This window comes from Garra rufa, chromosome 25 (genome assembly GCF_049309525.1).
Source record: "Garra rufa chromosome 25, GarRuf1.0, whole genome shotgun sequence".
Lineage (NCBI taxonomy): Eukaryota > Metazoa > Chordata > Actinopteri > Cypriniformes > Cyprinidae > Garra > Garra rufa.
The window spans coordinates 23318386-23340189 of NC_133385.1; the positions used below are offsets into that span (position 1 = coordinate 23318386).

The window sequence follows — 21804 nt, forward strand, 5'->3', positions numbered from 1 at the left end:
ACAGTAGATGTGTCACCTTTTATTTTTATGTTGTCTGTTGTCTTTACAATGCATTTAGTTAATATCAATCGATATCATTATGAGATTCATCCCATGTGCACAAACAATTCAGTATTGTATAGTTAATTTGACTGAATTCAAACGTAAACTACTACACTTAAAACCTGTTAACTGGTTAAATATAACTAACCAAACATAAAATATATTACATTTTAAAACACATACAGTCAAGGCCGAAATTAATCATACCCCTGGCAAATTCTGACACAAAGTTACTTTTATTCAACCAGAAAGTTTATTTTTATTTTTTTTATTAGAAATGACACAGACGTATCCCAGAAGATACTAAGATGATGTACAAGAGGCATCATTGTGAAAAAAATTATTACTCATCTTTATTCTCAATTGGATTTAAGTCAGGACTCTGGCAGGGCCACTGCAAAACGTTAATGTTTTTGTCTGCTAACCATTTCGTCACCACTTTTGCTGTGTGTTTTGGGTCGTTGTCGTGCTGAAATGTCCACTGGTGTCCAAGGCCAAGTTTCTCTGCAGACTGCCTGATGTTGTTGTTGAGAATTTTGATGTATTGCTCCTTTTTAATGGTGCTGTTTACTGTGATTAGGTTCCCTGGTCCACCGGCTGAAAAACACCCCCAAAACATTAGGTTCTCACCACCATGTTTGACAGTGGGGATGGTGTTCTTAGGGTTGAAGGCTTCTCCTTTTTTAAATGAAGGCTACATCATTGTGGCCATATAATTCAATTTTTGTTTCATCTGACCATAAAACAGAAGACCAGCAGTCTTCTTCTTTGTACAGATGAACATTTGCAAAGGCCAAGCGGGCTTTTGTGTGCCTTATCTGGAGAAGTGGTGTCCTCCTTGGTCTGTGTCCGTGGAACCCAGCGGTGTTCAGTGTCCGTTGGACTGTCTGCCTTGAGATGTTGCCACCAGCAGAGTCCAGATTCATCAGGATGGCCTTGGTGATGATCCTTGGATTCTTTTTTACCTCTCTCACTATCCTCCTGGCCAGCACAGGTGTCACTTTTGGCTTCCGACCACGTCCTCTGAGATTTTTCACAGTGCGGAATGTCGTGTATTTTTTAATAATATTTTGCACTGTAGCCACTGGAACTTCAAAACATTTAGACATGGTCTTATAGCCCTTGACTTGTGAGCAGCCACAATGCGCAGCCACAGGTCATCAGTGAGCTCCTTTGTCTTAGCCATGGCTGTGTCCAAATTCAGGGTCTGCATCCTCCTTAGGATCCTTCCTACCCGGTTGAAGGAGGAGGGGTCCTCCGAAGACCGCAAAACCTGGAAGTAGGTGTCTGTGAATTTGGACAGCCTACCCTTCTTTCAGTTCCCTCTCCTACCCGTTGCTCATATTCGGTCGCCTAGCAACCGAGACAGCGCTAAGCAAGAAGTAAGGTTATCTGTACTGCACAAAACAAAAGAACTGCTCTTTCGTCCCTAAAAGCGTTAAAAACAGCTTCAATCACTAACAAGAAATTAGCTGTGTGTAAGGTGATATTCACACAGGCAGTAAGAAAGAAGCTAGTTTACGAAAGAGATGTTTATTTAACATATAAACATACAAATGTAAAAAAAATAAATAAGCTTAACGCTAAAACCAAAGGCCTAACTAGACAACCGCTGTAAAAAAAATATTTTTTTAAACGCCAGTTTTTTTAAACTTACATCATTACTACCGCTCGCTTCGTCCGCTATTATTTGAAAATTCCGGAAGCGCTCTGCCGAAAGGAATTATGGGATAGGTAGGACGGGAAAGGATCCACCAGACCCATCTGTATTTGTGGGCCGCATTTGAAGGATCTTACGAATTTGGACAGCCTTCGTCGCGGCGCTGTGACGTAACATCCTTCAAATGAGTCCTCCGAAGGATGTAGACCCTGAATTTGGACACAGCCCATGACTGTCCACAAACCAACAGCAGAGAGCTTCTGTTTTTCACCTGTTGAGTTGATTAAAACAGCTGTTCCCAATGAATCAGGGTAATTAGGATGCTTTAGAACAGCTTGGACTATTTGGAATGGTATAGAACTTTGGATTTTCCCATAACTGTGACAGTTTGCAAATGTGCTTTGGATCAAATAAAATAAGGCTTGGTGAGGAGAAGAGACTTTAAAAAAAACATTAAATATCTTACTGATTAAAAAATTTGACTAGTAGTGTAGGCCTAGACCTACAGTTAGAAATATATGCAGTCACACTGTGGCCTATGTTTTACGAAAAATCTCAGTTAGAATAACATAAAATGTAATAAAACATTGAAAAACACGTGCTAATTGAGCAAATTCGTCTTTAAAAATAAAGTAGGCCTAATGAACAATTAAGTAAAGTCAATTTTCTCCAACGAAGCCCCTGTGGACCTCCAAAGGAGAATATGATAATCACCTGACGATTGTGTCCATGTTTCTGGGATGTAGGCAGGACAGGTCTGCTATCGCGGGAATTTAAGAGGACAGCGCCACCGTCTTCACAAGCCTCTTTAGACGTTTAGACGTTTTTGCTTCACAAGACATTAATTGATGGAGTCGTGTGGATTACAGAGTGCTACAGTCGTGATGGCAAAACCCTACTTCGCCACTGGTTCCCTTGAGATTTATGGGTTTTTAATAATGGGGGTTTTCAATTCATGAGTGAAATAATGTCTGTGGTAAACATAACTTAATGATACTTGAATGTTTTGCACCTCATAAATTGAAAAACCTGTTTTGACGTCACAACTGCAGAACTCTGTTGTGATGTTTTTATCAGCTGTTGGACTCTCATAATGACGGCACCCATTCACTGCAGAGGATCCAATAGTGAGCAAGTGATGTAGTGTAGAAAATTTGCTGAAAATGTATTTATCCTCAGGCCATTCAAGGACTAGATAAGTTTGTTTCTTTATTCAGAACAGATTTGGACTCTCATTCTGATGGCACCCATTCAGTTCAGAGGATCCATTAGTGAGCAAGTGATGTAGTGTAGAAAAATGACTTACCCTTATGGCCATTCAAGGACTAGATAAGTTTGTTTCTTTATCAGAACAGATTTAGAGAAATGTAGCGTTACTTTACTTGCTCAACTATGGATCCTCTGCAGTCTTTAAAAATAAAGTAGGCCTAATGAACAAGTCAATTTTCTCCACGAAGCCCCTGTGGACCTCCAAAGGAGAATATGATAATCACCTGACGATTGTGTCCATGTTTCTGAGATGTAGGCAGGACAGGTCTGCTATCGCGGGAATTTAAGAGGACAGCGCCACCGTCTTCACAAGCCTCGTTTTAAACCGGATGTAAGAGTAGCAGCGGCATCTACTTACCGCGCTCGCTATTGCTAGGCGACGGGCTTTTTGCGTGACCCGATTCGAGCTCCATTCAGGGTCGCCTCGTCATTGTAGCAGCTCCCTCTCCACTCACAACCTCCTCGACAGCCCTCTTCTTCTCCCTCTCCTCTGCATCCCTCCACACATATTCCAGGTAGCCAGACGACCTAGAAAATGTCTTACACGGGGAATCCGTTGGTGATATTAGTCGGAGTCTTGATGCTGCATTCGGGCTCCGCTCAGAACGGTAAGGACTTTACAAAATAACCATTTCACTAAGGTTTTCATGGTAGCGGGACGTGCAGGTAATTTGCCTCGACGGCACCGGATAAAATCTTACCAATCCTCAACAATGCTTACGGAAGTACTCAGAACTAAATGTTCGTCCGGGCTTTAAAGGGTGACATTTATGTGTAGCCTATTAAGTATCTAGATAAATGTGTGTTAATGTTGCAATTCTGTCTTAAAATTGACCGTTCTACTTCAGTATGCTTACAAATAGGTTAGGTTTTTAATAATTGGTGACTTGCCCCACAGGGAGCGTCTATTTGTGGCTCTTTTAGAGACGATTCCCCTTTTTAGAGAATCATTTGGATGTGTTTAGGTGGGTCATCGGCTGCTTGTCACAAACCCAAACCTACTTGATCCACCGCAACACTGTGTGTTTTCGCACTTGTGCTTGATTTGCATGCGGCTAGTGACTCAGGAATTCTCCCGTTTGCTCCTCCGACGCAAAGCGATCCGTTTGCGTGCATCTCCGCGCTTGTCAAATAGAGGCAGGTGCCCGCTTTTGAGCACCGGTCCTCTGCAGCGCCGTAAATAGCAGCAGTCCATTCTGCTGCATGTTTCTATTTATAGCACCGATGCAGCAGCGGTATGCATGGCGTTAATGTCCTCCCCGGGCGCGCGGACCCGTTAAAGTCTTAACGGAGGAGCACCGCGGTGCATTATGACGCCATGAACGCGCTCAAGTTTAATGAGCGGTAACACATGAGCCCATCCAACTTCGTCTCCTGACCGTAACCTGTTATGAATTACTGCCGCTTCACTAATGTGTTCGTTGTTTTTACATTTAGCATCGTAAATCTGATGGATTGTTTCAGGACTTGTAGGAAAAATTAGTTAATTAAGATGAAAAGTTGGTATAAATCGTAGTCTGTGTTAAACATCTTGTTTTTACAATCCATAACATTATAAAAAGTATTTCTGTAACATATGACCTAACCATATGCAAGTGCATCTGTTAAAGAAATAGTCAAATTTCCTGAAAATTTACTTACACTCAGGCCATTACAGTTCTTTTAAGGTTTACTTGAATGTTTCACGCCTCATAAATAAATAACCTGTTTTGACATCACGACTGCAGCACTCATTCTGATGGCACCCATTCACTGCAGAGGATCAGTTAGTGAGCAAGAGATGTAGTGCTAAATTTCCTTAAATCTGTTCAGATGAAAAAACTAATTCATCTACATCTTGGATGTCTGAAGGGTGACTCGGTTTTGCTCCAGGACTCATGTTTTTACAATCCATATGAAAATTTGCTGCAAGTTTACTTGCACTCAGGCCATTACAGTTCTAGATTATTATTATTATTATTATTATTATTATTATTATTATTATTTATTTTATTTTTTTTATCAGAACAAATTTAGAGAAATGTAGCATTACATCACTTGCTCACCTATGGATCCTCTGCAGTGGGTGCCGTCAGAATGAAAGTAATGTTTAGTTAAAAACTTTCATTTTTTACTTTAATTTTTTAAAAGACTTTAATTGATGGGGTCTTGTGGATTACAGAGTGCTACATTTGTGATGGCAAAACCCTACTTCGCCACTGGTTTTCTTGAGATTTATGGGGTTTTAATAATAGGTTTTTCCATTTTATGAGTAAAATAATGTCTGTGGTAAACATAACTTGATGCTTAAATGTTTTGTGCCTCACAAATTGAAAAACCCGTTTTGACGTCATAACTGCAGCACTTTGTTGTGATGTTTTTATTAGCTGTTTAGACTCTCTTTCTGACGGCACCCATTCACTGCAGAGGATCCAATAGTGAGCAAGTGATGTAGTGTAGAAAATTTGCTGAAAATGTATTTATCCTCAGGCCATTCAAGGACTAGATAAGTTTGTTTCTTTATCAGAACAGATTTAGAGAAATGTAGCATTACTTTACTTGCTCAACTATGGATCCTCTGCAGTGAATGGGTGCCGTCAGAATGAGAGTTTTAAAAGCAACGAAAGAACATTTTTAAGTTAAAAATGACTTGATGTTTTGATTTATTACAAACATGCAGTTTTTTGCTTCACACAACATTGTGTATTACGTGTGGATTAAAGATTGACAGCAAAGCCTACTTTACCACTGGTTCCCTTTAGATTTATGGGGTTTTATAATGGAGTTTTGCAAGTTACGAGTGAAATAAGGTTTACTTAAATGTTTTGCGCCTCATAAATAGAAAAACCTGTTTTGACATCACGACTGCATCACTCTATTGTGATGATTTGATTTTATCAGCTGTTTGGACTCTCATTCTAAATTTCTTTAAATTTGTTGAGATGAAAAAACAAATTCATCAATACATTTTTGATGGCCGATGACAAATTAAGCATTACTTCAATTGCTCAACTATGGATCCTCTGCAGTGAATGGGTGCCGTCAGAATGAGAGTTTTGAAAGCGATGAAAGGAACATTATGAATTTAAAAAATGTCTTAATGATGGTTTTGTTTATTACAAACATGCAGCTTTTTGAAATTAATTGATGGACTGGAGTCTTGTTGATTACTTGCTCACTAATGGATTCTTGCAGTGAATGGGTGCCATCAAAATTAGAGTCCAAAATGAGAGCAGCCATGACGGCAAAATCCAGACTACTTCGCCACGGGTTCCCTTAAGATTTATGGGTTTTATTTGGGGTTTTGCAATTTATGAGTGAATTAAGGTCTGTGGTAAACATAACTCAATGATTAATTGAAACTTGAACGTTTTGCGTCAAATAAATTGAAAAACCTGTTTTTTGCACTCTATCGTGATGTTTTTATCAGCTGTTTGGACTCTTATTCTGACGGCACCCATTCACTGTAGAGTTTCAGTTAATGAGCAAGTAATATAATGCTAAATTTCTAATTTCTTGCTAAATCTGTTCAGATAAAAAAACAAATTCATAATGCCATTGTCTTGAATGGCCAAGAATCAGTTTTAAGTCAATTTAAAAAATTTTGTGTGAACTATTGTTTTAATGTTTTTCACTTTATTTGTGCCAAAATCCTGTACTGTTTGGACGCTTGTCCTTGGATCTCAACAGCTAAAGATATAGGAAGTGTTTTTTTAAATTATTATTTTAGAAGTAGACTAAGTAGCCTATTTATTTTACTATATTGTTTGCTGCAGTTTATAATTTACATTCATCATTGTTACTGTCGGCGACCTTCTCAGAACAGATCTGGGGTCCATTTTTGGGTCACAACCCGCTGTTTTGCCCATCGCCTGTTTGTGAGGGGCCATAAGCTCATATGAAGATCAAACCCGACACTTTTCCTTTCATCTGACTCGCACGCTTTTTATCTCTCGCGTACAAATGCGTGAGCACACACACGCAGACACATTTGATCAAATGGATCATTTTGGCATAGCTGCCTTTGGTTACAGGCATAAGAGCACAACAGTGCTTGCTGGTTTGGGCTAACAAGGTTTTTGCCTCTATCTTTAGCAAGTGACTATATGCAGTAGCACATATACAGTAAATACAAGTCCATTAGTTCCACAATGTTTGATGCACTAATATTTAAGGAGACACCTTTTGAGTAGGGATGCACAGTTTATTCATATGTGTGTATATATACACACTACCAGTCAACAGTAAGATTTTTAATGTCTCTTCTGTTCACCAAGCCTGCATTTATTTGATCCAAAGTACAGCAAAACAGTAAAATTTTGAAATATTTTTACTATTTAAAATAACTGGTTTCTATTTGAATATATATTAAATGTAATTTATTCCTGTCATTTCAAGCTGAATTTTAACATCATTACTCCAGTGACAGTGTCCTTCAGAAATCATTAAAATATTCTGATTTGCTCAAAAAACATTTATTTATTAAAACTTATTATTATTATGTTGAAAAAAGCTGAGTACATTTTCGTCAGGTTTCTTTGATGAATAGAAAGAAGAACAGCATTTATTTGAAATAGAATCTTTTGTAACATTATAAATGTCTTTATCATCACTTTTGATCAATTTAAAGCATCATTTCTAAATAAAAGTAATGATTTCTATCATTTCCTTTTCCCAAACAATTATGCTTTTGAATATTATTATACGGTAAAGCTTTTTTTTTTTTTTTTTAGATAAATGCTGATCTTTCTATTTATCAAATAATCCTGAAAAAATTTACTTAATTGTTTTAAATATTAATAATAACAATAAAAATGTTATTTGAGCATCAAATGCAGGCTTGGTGAGCAGAAGAGACTTTAAAAACATTAAAAATCTTGCTGTTCAAAAACTTTTGACTGGTAGTGTTAAAATATATATAACATTTTTATTAGTATTAAAAGTTTTAAAACATCCAATTATATATTTAATTTAATATAAATTATAATATATACAAAAATATATACATTTTTAGTGCTTTATTTTGTATTAATTTGGACAAAATATTATAGAACTTACTGAATATAACTTTATCTGTGCATCCTTACTTTTAAGTAAACATTTAATTAAAGCTTTAACGTCAACTTTAACCATTTTTAAATTTAAGAATTCCTTACACTAGGGCTGGGCGATTCTTTCGATTTTTTTCGATTAATTCGAATTTACGTTTTAAGACGATATCATTTTTTATTAAATCAAGGTATCGCGATTTTTTTTAAAATAAAAAATAAATAAATATATATATTCAGAAGGGAAAACAACGCATTCTGGTAAAATAACGCGAGTCACTAAGGGGACATGATTAGCTGCTTGCTAGCAAGTTAGCTATGGGATTATTTTTGTGCCAATAAGACTGAACGTAACTTTATAAAACTGAACGTAACTTTCCAAGAAACGAAAAAAATCAAAAATATGCCACTGCAAAAGAAGAAAAACACAATGAAAATGAAAAAATGAACTCAGTCGCACAAATTTAACATGCTCTTCAAATATGATTCATTCTTTGTTAATGATTTTCAAAGAATCGTTTTCGCGAATCATGGATTCTGAATGCGTTGCCACAGCTTTCGCTTACGCTTCGCAAATTTTCGTTTGCTGTTTTGGCACAAACCTCTCGTGGGGGCGGGCTTAACAGCGATCTACTCTGATTGGCTAATGAGCTTTTGATGGACAGTTGAGGTCACGATGGCGTTCTTTTATGATGTTTTGAATGCAAATATGACCAGCGGCTATGAAACAATCTTGCTCTCTGACCTGGAAGCACAGACGGTGACGTCAGTGGCGCGCATATTGGAAAGTTGTTGCGGTGTGCAATACGTCGTGCTTTGTTTATATTAAGTATTAAAGTATGGCGATTTTCTAATGCCTTTTACCTTTCCGTCGCCGTCAATAAAGTCTATTTTATGTATGATGATGATGTGATAATGATATTTAATGTTCTGTTTAGCTGTTATACTATGTTTTGCATTAAGTCCGATGCTTCTTTTTCTTTTTGTAATTATGAGTAGACACATTTTATCATGTCTTTTAAAATGCGTAGGTCTATGTTAAATTCTCTTAATTATAACATTTCTAGCACGTTTTTAAAAACATTTATTTGAGCAAAAATATATCTCATGTAGACCATTCACATGTAACACGATTTGAAGTCAATAATAGAATCCATTAAAGAGCAAAACAAATAGTAATGATAATTTAAATCGTTTTTCCCCAGTCAAAAAAGTAGCCTAAATTATGTCAGTGATTCTCAATTTTAAAGAGCATCTAAAATTATTTTATTTTGATCTGCAGTATAATAAAAAACAAATAAAATGTATTATGAAGACTATTAAATGAACTTTATGCTAGCCTAACGAATTTTCTTCATAACGATAGCCTACTTCAAAACGAAGCTTACATAAATTCATAAATAACGAATATGATGAAATAAAATTATTTGTTCATGCATCAATCCATTAAACAGCAAAAAAAAAAAATAATAATAATAATAATAATAATAAAAACGAAATTCTTGAAATTCGTCTGCTGTGTATCCAAATCCAAAATATAAGGATACTAGCAACCTCCTTTTAAGAAAGTTAAAAATTAAGGAATTAGCCTGTATTCAATAGATGGGGCAATAAGTTTTTTTTTTACTTGTGTTAGACTGCCGATCGAAATAAAATAATACTTGATCATCTTTAAAAATGAGAGAATCACTGACATAATTTAGGCTGCATAAAAAAGAAACTATTTAAAGTTGCAGCGTAAACTTATGAATTGAAAAAGCCAAGAAATAAATCACAACAATAGAGATTTTTCCTATCAAGAAAAACTTTTGATAAAATTACAAAATTAATGCTGAATGATATATGACAGGGAACACTTCTCCACTATAGCTGCACTTGGTGTCAGTGACAAATATTAAATATTTAAAAAATCTTTGTGAAAACGAATGGCAATGACTGGTTCTTGGATTCTAAGATTATTATCTTTAGACACAGTCTGACACTTTTTTGCCATGAACAGACCCAGACCTACTGGGCACGATCCGTCGTCAAGACCAAATTCCATTCATGACTGTCCTGTAGCTTGTCGGCTTTAGTTTCACGAATTTATCATGTTTGGGACGCTAATCAGCCATTTTAACTGAAAGATGAAGGCGATGATATTAATGTTGTCCACTAGATGGAGCCACATGATAAGGAATCTTCTAGGCCTAATATTTTTCGAGTTCCCTTCGATCAGTGGGACTGACAGCTCGACATCAATTTTTCCCAGTGAACTCATCTGGCCACAGCACACATTTCCACTGTCTCTTTGACTATCTGAGATGAGCTCTGGCCCAGTGAACCAGCAGCAACACTTGATATATAGCTTTCTGATGAGCCAAACCTGATAACCTTACCTATTACTAATTTACCCTGCTCACAAACTGTTCCAAAACAGCTTATTTGGATATTCTATTATCCTTTTTTATTTTGCCTCTGTCCCAACTTTTTTTAGTGTGGTGTAGCCATCAAAATCAAAATTCGTTTATTTTTACAAAATATATTTAAGTTGGTCAGTGAAACTTTGAAAAATTTTTCTTTGTACTTTTGTCAATTAAATAAAAGTTAAAGAGAATTATCAAATTTACAGATTCCTGATTTGTATTGCATTTTACAATTTGTTATTAAATGATTAAACATTTATCTGAAACATTATGTATTGTTCTTGTGATTTTTATTCATGCTGGAAAATGTATTAATTATTTAAAAAAACATTGTGTCTATTTTGTATATTTTAGTCATCAAAATAATTGGATAATAATATGAAAGTGTACTTTGATTTTTATTCTTAAGATTTTTTTCTATTGATCTAGTATTCTGACAATCCAAAACTAATGATTTCATTCTTAGCTTTATTCCATGTGCAAGGAGAGTACGAACAGTGCCTTCAGGTGATGAGATTTTAAAAACAAAAACAATAACTTTATTGTTTCACAGAAGAAAGAAAATAACAATAGGACTGAAATGAAATTAAAATAATTAGCCTATAGTGATTACTTGGTTTTGAAGTTCTTGATTTTCGTTAACTATCCCTTTAAGTAAAATGCAAATACATTCCTTTAAATAAAATAAAACACAAGGCTATATATTTAAGATATTGTTTTTATTACTTATGTTACTTGATTTTAAATAAACATGTTCATCTTTGATTTTTATTGTATGAAACTGGGGAAATTACAGCTGTGCTGACAATGTATTACAAATTAAACAAATCTAACAGAGACATATCCTGTGCTTCCAGGTCAGAGACCAACTGTCCATCAAAAGCTCATTAGCCAATCAAGAGTAGATCGCTGTTAAGCCCGCCCCCACGAGAGGTTTGTGCCAAAACAGCAAACGAAAATTTGCGAAGCGTAAGCGAAAGCTGTGGCAACGCATTCAGAATCCATGATTCGCGAAAACGATTCTTTGAAAATCATTAACAAAGAATGAATCATATTTGAAGAGCATGTTAAATTCGTGCGACTGAGTTCATTTTTTCATTTTCATTCTGTTTTACTTCTTTTGCAGTGGCATATTTTTGATCGTTTCTTGGAAAGTTACGTTCAGTTTTATAAAGTTACGTTCAGTCTTATTGGCACAAAAATAATCCCATAGTTAGCCTGTTACATTACAGTACATACAATTTCACTTACCACATAAACAGAGTAGAGAGATGATTGAAGACAATGGCGAATTATTTGTATATCAGGGCTCTAGAGTGCGACCTAATTTCTCAACGGTGCGACCCGCCGTTCAAGGGCAAAAAAAAAACTACTGCGTACGACTATGAAAAAATATTTAGGAGCACCATGTGCGACTGACCCGACCAGCATATTTGTATTTGCGCTGAGTGGAGCTTCAAAGGTTTCTATGTGTTTTGCACATTGACAAATGTATCTCAAGTGTAGAGAGAGTGTAAATAAAAGACTGAATGGGCAGTGGCTTCGTTTATTATAATAGAGCTTTGTGATATTGCGAACTAAGATGAGTGACAGTTTTTAATCATTTTTAAGGGAGTTTGTAAACGAGATATTGATTTATTATAACAGTTAAATAAACAAGAAGTTATTATTAAGTGACTTACATTGTCTGACTATAACACTATTGCCTGATTTTGCTCTATTTCGTCGTCAAAAGTGGTCTGAAACAGGACACAGCTGAGCCGCTGCACATCTCCACTCAAACACAGCGGTGTTTCGTTTATGAATGAATGTTTTTAAACGAATCTAGTGAAATGATTCAATTTCCCATTCATAAAGAGTCACTTGCTTTATTCTTGAATGAACCATCCGTTCAAACGAATCAAATGAATGAAATGATTCAGTAATTAAATCAGTGTCTTACCACCTGCTGGCAGATCGTTTCAGTTATTTAAATCATTTAATATTTCTGTGTTCAAAATTGTATATTTTTGTATATGATGTAAGTGCAAGAAAAAAGCATGGCAATATATATTTTCCTCCTGTCTCATATTTATTTGTCTTACAAACATTTACTGTGTCTGGTATGATAAGAATGTTGCCTGGTGGAAAGCGATCACTGATGCAGTTGCAATGTATATTGCAAAATATATGGTGCCCATATATATTGTGGAAAAGCTGGGGTTTCTTTACATGCTAAAAGAAGTAAGGGGGAAAAATCGATTTAAATCGTAAATCGGATTTTTTGTGAAAAAATCGGGGATTTTATCGCCCAGCCCTACCTTACACATATTTTCTGTTTTACCTGAATGCATTAAATTGCAGATTGTAATACACATTGACTTTAAAGAATCTGCTGGAAGCTTATTAGTTTTGAAGGTCAGGCACTATGTTAGTTTCCTTTCATGCACACAGGGATGTGGAACAGGAGCTCCTCATTTACTTACGCCTCCTAATTAAAGAGAGACTCTTTTGCGATCATCAGGTCAAAGGAACACATGCTTCTATTATTGTCTTTCTCAATGCAATATTTGTAAGTTGTATCACCCATCGAATAGAAAGCCGGTTTAGATGTAAAAATCATGTGTTCCTGGTTTATTTCTCATTATGTCCTATATGATTGTTTTATCATTACATTCATTATCAGAATAACCAGTAGTAGGCTACAGTGTGTAAACTTAACTAATAGCATGTTCTGATTAATACAGTGCAACCAGTAAAAAGCCTCTCTGCATATTTATGTAACATAACCTCAAAGGAAACAGCACAAACCCCCATTTCAAACTGACTGATTCCATAATACATTATTTAAACTAAATGAATGTTTAGCGTAGTAGTCGCATTTGCTTTGTATTTCTGTTAGATTTATATGTGAATACAAAATATATGGTGCAAGGCTCAACCTTAATTAAGGGTAGATAAAAATAGAAAATCACACTTTAGTCAATTAAAATCTAGCTATATTTGATGTGTACACATTATTATCTTTAGTATGTTACTTTGAGTGCTTAAAAGCAATATTATATTTACTATTTTTATCACATATTTATGCACCCAACAAACACTTATCACATTATATGACTGTTGACACTTAGCAGGGCTTTGTATCGGTGCATGCAATCAGCTTGCACAGCGGTTAATGAGGGGGCGGCAGACATGCATGCAGTGTGGTGGGCAGCCCTCCCTCTTCTTAAAGGCCTACCTGCTCAACTAGTTTAGTATGCTTCTATGGAAACCGCCTGTCTGTCAGCACACCCACACATGAATAGTGAGAGGTGCTTGGATTCATTATTGACAGCACTGTTCAAGGCTGTGCACTTTGTGGCTTTATGTAGAAATCAATGGCATTATCTTCAAACAAGTTATGGTCGGAATAGCAGATTGACATACTAGTCTGCATACTGCAGAAGTATGTAGTATGTATACTTGCACAGTATGCAAAATGAGATGAAGTATTGCATTTGCTAAAACGTGCAGTACAGAATTATATCCCACAATGCAATGCACTTGACCTAAGTTCCATTTCCAGTGTGACAGATCAAGTATAGTTGTTATTAATGGCAAGCCGTTTTAGCCTAAAATATACTAAGTGTTACTCGTCGTAATTGCATTTTTACTAGTAACAATTCAATTAGAGAGCTCTGTAATTCAGCTTTTACTAGTAACAATGCCAATTAGAGAGCTCTACAAATTTTTATTAGGCATATGTTTCCATTGACTTCCATTCATTTTTAATTACAGAGCTCTACAATTGAATTATTACTAGTAACAATTACAATTTGAGTATGGCAAGGCGTTTTAGCCTAAAATATACTAAGTGTTACTCGTCGCAATTGCATTTTTTTCTAGTAACAATTCAGTTAGAGAGCTCTACAAATTTTTACTAGTCATATGTTTCCATTGACTTCCATTCATTTTTAATTACAGAGCTCTACAATTGAATTCTTACTAGTAACAATTACAATTTGAATATGGCAAGGTGTTTTAGCCTAAAATATACTAAGTGTTACTCGTCGCAATTGCATTTTTTCTAGTAACAATTCAGTTAGAGAGCTCTATAATTCAATTGTTACTTGTAAAAATGCATTTACAACGAGTAACGCTTTTTATATTTTAGGCTAAAATGGCTTGCCATAGTTATTGGATATTTTTTCATGTATATGCTTATTTTCTATATTTTATGATTCATATATTTTTTTTTATTTTAATTATACATATATAGACATTTTCAGCAAGGATGTGTACAATTATTCAAAAGTGCCATTTCAAATAAATTCTGTTCTTTTGAACTTTCTAGTCATCAAAGAATGCTGAAACAGTTTCTACACATAAAATATTAATTAGCACAAATGTTTCATGTTAGAATGATTTCTGAAGAATCATGTGACACTGAAGACTGGAGTAATTATAGCTTTCTTGTCACAGGAATAAATATATATAATATTTTTTACTTTTAGACAAAATAATATACTATTTTTAAGCCTTGTTTTAATTGTTAGCCATTAATAGAAATTGTTTATTGGCTTTTCGGTGTTGGAAAGAATTTTACAATCAGTGCTTCTAGATGGAAAAATCATGATAAAATATAGGTCATATCAGAGTTTTTACATTACTGCGGTTAGGATGAAGCCCCTGACCTCATTTAATTTCCTCTAAATATGCACAAGTGAATAAATAACACTTCTGTGGAAGACCTTCTTTTCTGACTTTATAACTCGCAAGATATAAACTCGCCATTGCGAAAAATAAAGTCAGAATTGCAAGATAAAAACTCACAATTCTGGCCATTTCTTCTCAGAATTGTGATATAAACTCACAAATGCAAGTTATAAAGTCAGAATAGTGGGATATAAACTTGCAATTTTTACTTTTTCTTGCAAATGTGAATCTGTATGTCACAATTTAGACTTTTTTCTCAATTCTTAATTTATATTTCGCAATTCTGACTTTTTTTTTAGAATTGCTTGATATAAACTCACAATTCTGACCTTTTCTCTTAAAATTGAATAATCTAAACTTACAATTGCGGGTTATTAAGTCAGAATAGTGGGATATAAACTCACAGTTTCAAGTTATAAAGTCAGAATAGCAGGATATAAACTCACAATTGTGAGAAATAAAGTCAGAATTGCAAGATAAAAACTCAGTTCTGATTTTTTTTATCAGAATTATGTGATATAAACTCACAATTCTGACATTTTTCTCAGATTTGCGGGATATAAACTCACAATTGCAAAATACTGTATAAAGTCAAAATTGCAAGATAAAAACTCACAATTCTGACTTTTTTTCTTAGAATTGAATGATGTAATCTTACAATTGCAAGATCTAAAGTCAGAATAGCGGGATATAAACTCACAATTGTGAGAAATAAAAATTTGCTAATCTGACTTTCTTTTCTCAGAATTATGTGATATAAACTCAATTGCGTGTTATAAAGTCAGAGTAGTGGGATATAAATTCACAATTCTGACTTTTTTTCTTACAAATGCGAATTTGTATCTCGCAATTCCGCATTTATATCTCACAATTCTGACTTTTTTCTTAGAATAACGGGATATAAACTCACAATTCTAACTTTTTTCTTGCATATGCGAGTTTGTATCTCACAATTCTGACTTTTTCTCACAAATGTGAGTTTCAATCTTGCAATTTTGACTTTTTTTCCTTGCAATTCCGACTTTATATCTTACAATTCTGACTCTTTCTCGCAAATGTGAGTTTGTATCTCACAATTTTGACTTTTTCTTACAATTCCAAGTTTATATCTCGCAATTCTGACTTTTTTGTCTTAGAATTACTTGATGGAAACTCAAAATTGTTAGTTATAAAGTCAAAACAGCGGAATATAACTCACAATTGCGAGAAATAAAGTCAGAATTGCAAAATAAAAAAACTCGCAAGATAAAAACTTGCAAGATAAAAGCTAAAACTCGCTTTTTCCTCACAATTCAGAGTTTATATCTTACAATTCTTTTTCTCACAAATGTGAGTTTGTATCTCGCAATTCTGACTTTTCTTCCTTGCATTTCCGAGTTTATATCTTACAATTCTGACTTTTTCTCGCAAATGTGAGTTTGTATCTCGCAATTTTGACTTTTTTTCCCCTTGCAATTCCGAGTTTATATCTCGCAATTCTGACTTTTTCTCGCAAATGTGAGTTTGTATATCGCAATTTTGTCTTTTTTTCCCCTTGCAATTCCGAGTTTATATCTCGCAATTCTGACTTTTTCTCGTAAATGTGAGTTTGTGTCTCGCAATATTGTCTTTTTTCCCCTTGCAATTCCGAGTTTATATCTCGCAATTCTGACTTTTTCTCGTAAATGTGAGTTTGTATCTCGCAATTTTGTCTTTTTTTCCCTTGCAATTCCGAGTTTATATCTCACAATTCTGACTTTTTTTCCCCCAGGATTGTGAGATAAAAAAACCTCTCAATTGCAACTTACAAAGTCCAATACTAATGGGGATAAAGGGCTGATTCTCAAAATTAAGAATTTGTATCTTGCAATTCTGACTTTATAACTCACAATGGCAAATTTATATCTCGCAATTCTGGGAATAAAAGTCAGAATTGTAAGCTGTAAACTCGCAATTACCTTTTTTTTTAATTCAGTGGCAGAAACAGGCTTTCATACTAACAAAACCAGTACACGATAATAATATAATATAAAAAATACAACATAATATAAACAAAATTCATCAGTATACTAAATGTAAATGCATGTAATCAAAAAGTAAATCCTTTTCATTTTCTCATTTATCATTTGTGCAATGATTCATTTCTTGTTTCTTTTTTGGTTTGTGATTTGAGTTTAATCTGTTTTCTGTTTTCCACCCACTGTCCTTTTTTTCTTCCCATCTCTTTATTTGTCATGTTTCCCTGTCTTCCCATCTCTGTGCCGCCCCTCAGCGGGGTTTGTGAAGTCGCCCCTCTCTGAGACTAAGCTGACGGGCGACACGTTTGAGCTGTACTGTGACGTTGTGGGGAAGCCCACACCTGAGATCCAGTGGTGGTACGCGGAGGTGAACAGGGCCGACAGCTTCTTCCAGCTGTGGGATGGCGCGCGCAGGCAACGCGTGTCCATCAACACGGCGTACGGCGCCAATGGTGTAAGCGTGTTAGCCATTACTCGCGTCACCATCGAGGATTCTGGGATTTATGAGTGCAGGGCCAGTAACGACCCACGGCGTAACGATTTACGCCAGAATCCGTCCACTACCTGGATACGAGCCCAGGCAACAGTTACCGTGTTGCAGAGTGAGTTAAACTGTCCCCGCTAGTGATGTGGCCAAAAAAAAAACATCCTCCCCCTTGATTTTTACCTCAATTTAGTGTAGTGCTGTGGATGGCTGTAGTGGATCTTCCCTTTTCCTCCTACTTTTGTCGTAGTCTATAATCGGAGTACAAAATGGTCAGAGCACCATCCTACTAATTACTCTTGCCCTCGTAGCTGCTACATATACAGGCAGTGACCTATTTTTGTAGTCAAAAAGCCCTTATTGAGTGGAAAATGTCCTTGTCCTCCTTATTGAGATATTTCAGGGTTTTGACCATGACGATTTTACATTTTCTGTTTCGAGAAATCCATGGGATCTGGTAAGGTACAGTAGTTGGTGGTTAGCCGATAGGTTTTATAATGTCCACATTTGTGTGTGTGTGTGTGTGTGTGTGTGGTCCCTATTACATTCAGTCAGTGTCATGTAGTATTTTTTCTGGCCTTGACTGATACATCTGTTTCCAGAACCATCAATTGACTCAACGGAGCACATGATTCTACCCATGGGTTACCACATCCAACCAATCACGCTTCAGTGCAACCTTACAGCTTCCCAAACCATCCACCGTGAGAGCTTCTGGATGAAGAATGGGGAGGAGATCCCTGACACAAGGAGTGAAAACAAAAACACAGAATACAAGTAGGTGCTGTTATATATATGTGTGTGTAGATATATATACACACACACACACACACACACACACACACACACACACACATACATATGTACTCATTGTACTCATACTCATTGTATAAGTTTGATTTTAAGGTTTTATCGTGATAGACACAGATTTAACTGCCGTGACATGCAACATGCCTTTATATTCAAATTAAATGAAGCCACTTCTTATAAAGAAACAAGAACATGGTCTTCTTTTCAATTAAATACCAATGGTTATATAGGCTAATTATGCATTCTTTATAACAACTTGTTTACAACATTCTTCATTCTTTCAAGCAGATATATTTATTTATATAAATAATTTTGGATTAATCCTTATTAGGGCTACTAATGTGATTCAGTCAAGAGCAGTGAGTTGTTTTCTGTCTTTGTTTTATTGCTTGGTTATCATTAATGCCACAGACAATAGCAACTAAATTAGGCTGCTGTCCCTTTAAAACCGAATGCACAGATGCAATACTGATACACGTCTGATATTCTCCCAGCTGGTTACATTCATTTAAGACGTAACCGAGTGTGTTTACGTGAATACTCGTCAAAATGGACAGTTTGACATAATTTTGTGTGTATTTCTCCGTTCATGAGACGTTAGAGAGTAGGCTGTGTGAGAGGTGCTGCTTCAGTGTTTGCGCTCCTAAAACCGGACTGAAATTAGTTCTCTTTTGCATTGTCAAATTTATCCATATGTCTGCTCTTCTCTTGCTCCCAGATATTGACATTATTTAGCTATGATACAGTTCAAATGTACGCAAATGTCCTTTCCTAACATTTGTCTCGTAATTAAAAATGTGAAAATGTCAAAATGTCAATAGATTTTCATCATAGTTTTTGTCATTCAAAACTTGTTTTCGTTTTGTTATTGTCTCGTTTTCATCTGTGAAAAAAAAAATTTGTCAACGAAATTAACACTGGTTACGAAAAGTTACGAAATTTGGCACACAGATAGTACGCAGTCTCAACATCAGCCATCAAAAGTCTAAATCTCAAACTCCAAAGTGCCACCAACAGCTCAGTGTTGCACTCATGTTTATTGCTAATAACTTTTGAACTGTAGCCTTATGTTAAACTGCTTTAAATTACTTTTTTCACATTAATCTACACTAACCTAATAAACTGGTTTTTAACATTTATGCAAAATTATTTAAAATTAAACACTTAAATGGTTCTATCTGGGACAGTTGAAATTAAGCTCAGGAGCATTCATATTGCTTAGATGTTACTACATTCCGAGTGAAGTTAACCTGTGGCAAATTCAATTGAATGGGTATGATTTGGAAAGGCACAAACCTCTTATTAATAGGTCTAACAGCTGAAATGCATATCTGAGCAAAAAAAATAAATCTGGGGAAGAAAACATTCTGCTGCATTGAAGGTTCACAGAAGGATAAACATCGCTGTAACACTCCACCGATCTGGGCTTTTTGACAGTGTTGCCAAACTCAATCTTCTTCTCAGTGAAGACACATGAAAATACTTGCAACATTTGCAACAAAGCACCTATAGGACCCTCAGACTGTGAGAAACAATCATCATGTATGGAGGAAACCAGGGACTGTTCATCACCGGCAGAGTACCATCCTAAAAGTAAAGTGTGGTGGTAGCAGCCTCATGCTGTGGGGCTGTTTTTCAGTGTCAGGGACTGAGGGACTCATCAGAGTAGAAGAAAAGCTCAACACAGCAAAATGTTGAGATAGCCTTAATAAAAACCCTGTCCAGAGCATTTAGAACCTCAGACTGGGTAAAAGGTTCACCTTCCAACAGGACAATGACTCTAAACACACAGCAAGAGTGGCTTATAGACAACTGTGAATGTCCTTAAGTGGCCCAGCCACAGCCTTGGCTTGAACACAATCAAACATTTCTGGAGAAACATGAAAATGTCTGCCAGACCCCATCCAAGCTGACAGAGCTTGAGAGGTGAAGAGGTGAGGCCAAGAATGGCAGATAATTGCCAATTGCAGATGTGCAAAGCTTGTTGCATCATACCCAAAAAGACTTGAGGCTGTAAAGGTGCTTCAGCTAAGTACTGAGTTAAAGGTATGAATACTTATGCAATGTAATTATTTCAGTTCTTTTTTTTTTTTTTTAATTTACAAAGTTGTGACAAATTCTTTTTTTGATTAGTCGTTATGGTGTATGGAGTGTGGATTGATGTGGAAAAAAGGTAATTTAAAGCAGTTTAACATAAGCCTGAAACATAACAAAACGTGAAAAAAGAAGGGATATGAATACTTTTGCAAGGCAATGTATATGTATTTTTTTATATAAAAATTTTGATTTTGAAACCTTTAATTTTATTTAATAATAGATTAATTATTAATGACTACAGTAAATTGTATTGCAGAAATATTGACCCTAATATCATTCTATGCCACTATCAGATCAAAATATGCTAATATAGGCTTCTAGGTGTTCAAAATTTGGCATCATATAATCATTTGCATCACCTGAGTTGACTTTTGTTTTGTAAATGTATTATCTCAGTGACTCTCAGACTCAGGCTGAGTGTTTATTGATGCCACTCTGCTCCGCATTGCTCTAAATCCTGTGCGAGGCCTCTGTCTCTAGCAGCACGTGTTACTAATCTCTCTGCCTGACTCCTAATCTAATCAGACTAACCATATAGACACACTAGTACTGCTAATATTTAACCTGTATTAGATTTCTCTTTACCTGTGGATGTGTTATTCTGAATCTTTTATACTACGCTAAGGTATTTCAAAGAACCCCTATGGTACCTACACTTTATAAGTGTAATATGTTTTATCTCTTACGCAGACTTAATAAACCAAGGCCAGACGATTCGGGCGAGTATATGTGTGTGTACACATTCGATTCGGCCCCTGCGGGAAATGCCACCATTGAAGTGAAAGGTAAGGTGCTCTCAAAATACCCTACATTTCTTAAAACATGATCTTAATTGAATGGTCACTGGTTTCTTTCTATGACATAAAGTTTGATCTTCAGTTGGTTTGGATCAGTGTTGATATTTTGAACCTGTCTGTGGGGTCAGCTTGTCTTTCCATCTCCTCCACATAGCACATGCTGAGTCAGAGCAGAGTTTGGATGCTCACAAAGGCCATGACAGCATGATTGTGAGCTTGGTTGTTTGAGTGGGAAAGACATCCAGGTTTTTGTTCACTACGCAGTACAGTTAGTGTATGTGACCCTGGACCACAAAACCAGTCATAAGGGTACATTTTTGGAAATTGAGATTCATACATCATCTGAAAGCTGAATAAATAGGCTTTCTATTGATTGATATGGATTGTTAGGATAGGACGATATATGAGCGAGATACAACTGTTTGAAAATCTAGAATCTGAGAGTGCAAAAAAATCTAAATATTGAGAAAATCGCCTTTAAAGTTGTCCTCAAAGTTCTTAGCAATGCATTTTACTAATCAAAAATTACATTTTGATAT

The 21804-nt window shown here is 35.6% G+C and overlaps 1 protein-coding gene across 2 annotated transcripts in view; it reads left to right on the plus strand.

Moving 5' to 3' along the window:
* Window positions 1-3273: 3273 nt before the first annotated feature.
* The window catches only part of nptna (neuroplastin a), a 32444-nt gene continuing 13913 nt past the window's right edge, over window positions 3274-21804 (plus strand). For both annotated transcript variants that reach the window (XR_012342242.1, XM_073832027.1), the window contains exons 1-3: window positions 3274-3579; window positions 18164-18338; window positions 21159-21253. Coding sequence is in view for 1 of the 2 variants with exons in the window: in XM_073832027.1 (XP_073688128.1) it covers window positions 3507-3579; window positions 18164-18338; window positions 21159-21253 (343 nt within the window). In the remaining variant the exon portion in view is untranslated. The remainder of the gene's footprint in view (window positions 3580-18163; window positions 18339-21158; window positions 21254-21804) is intronic.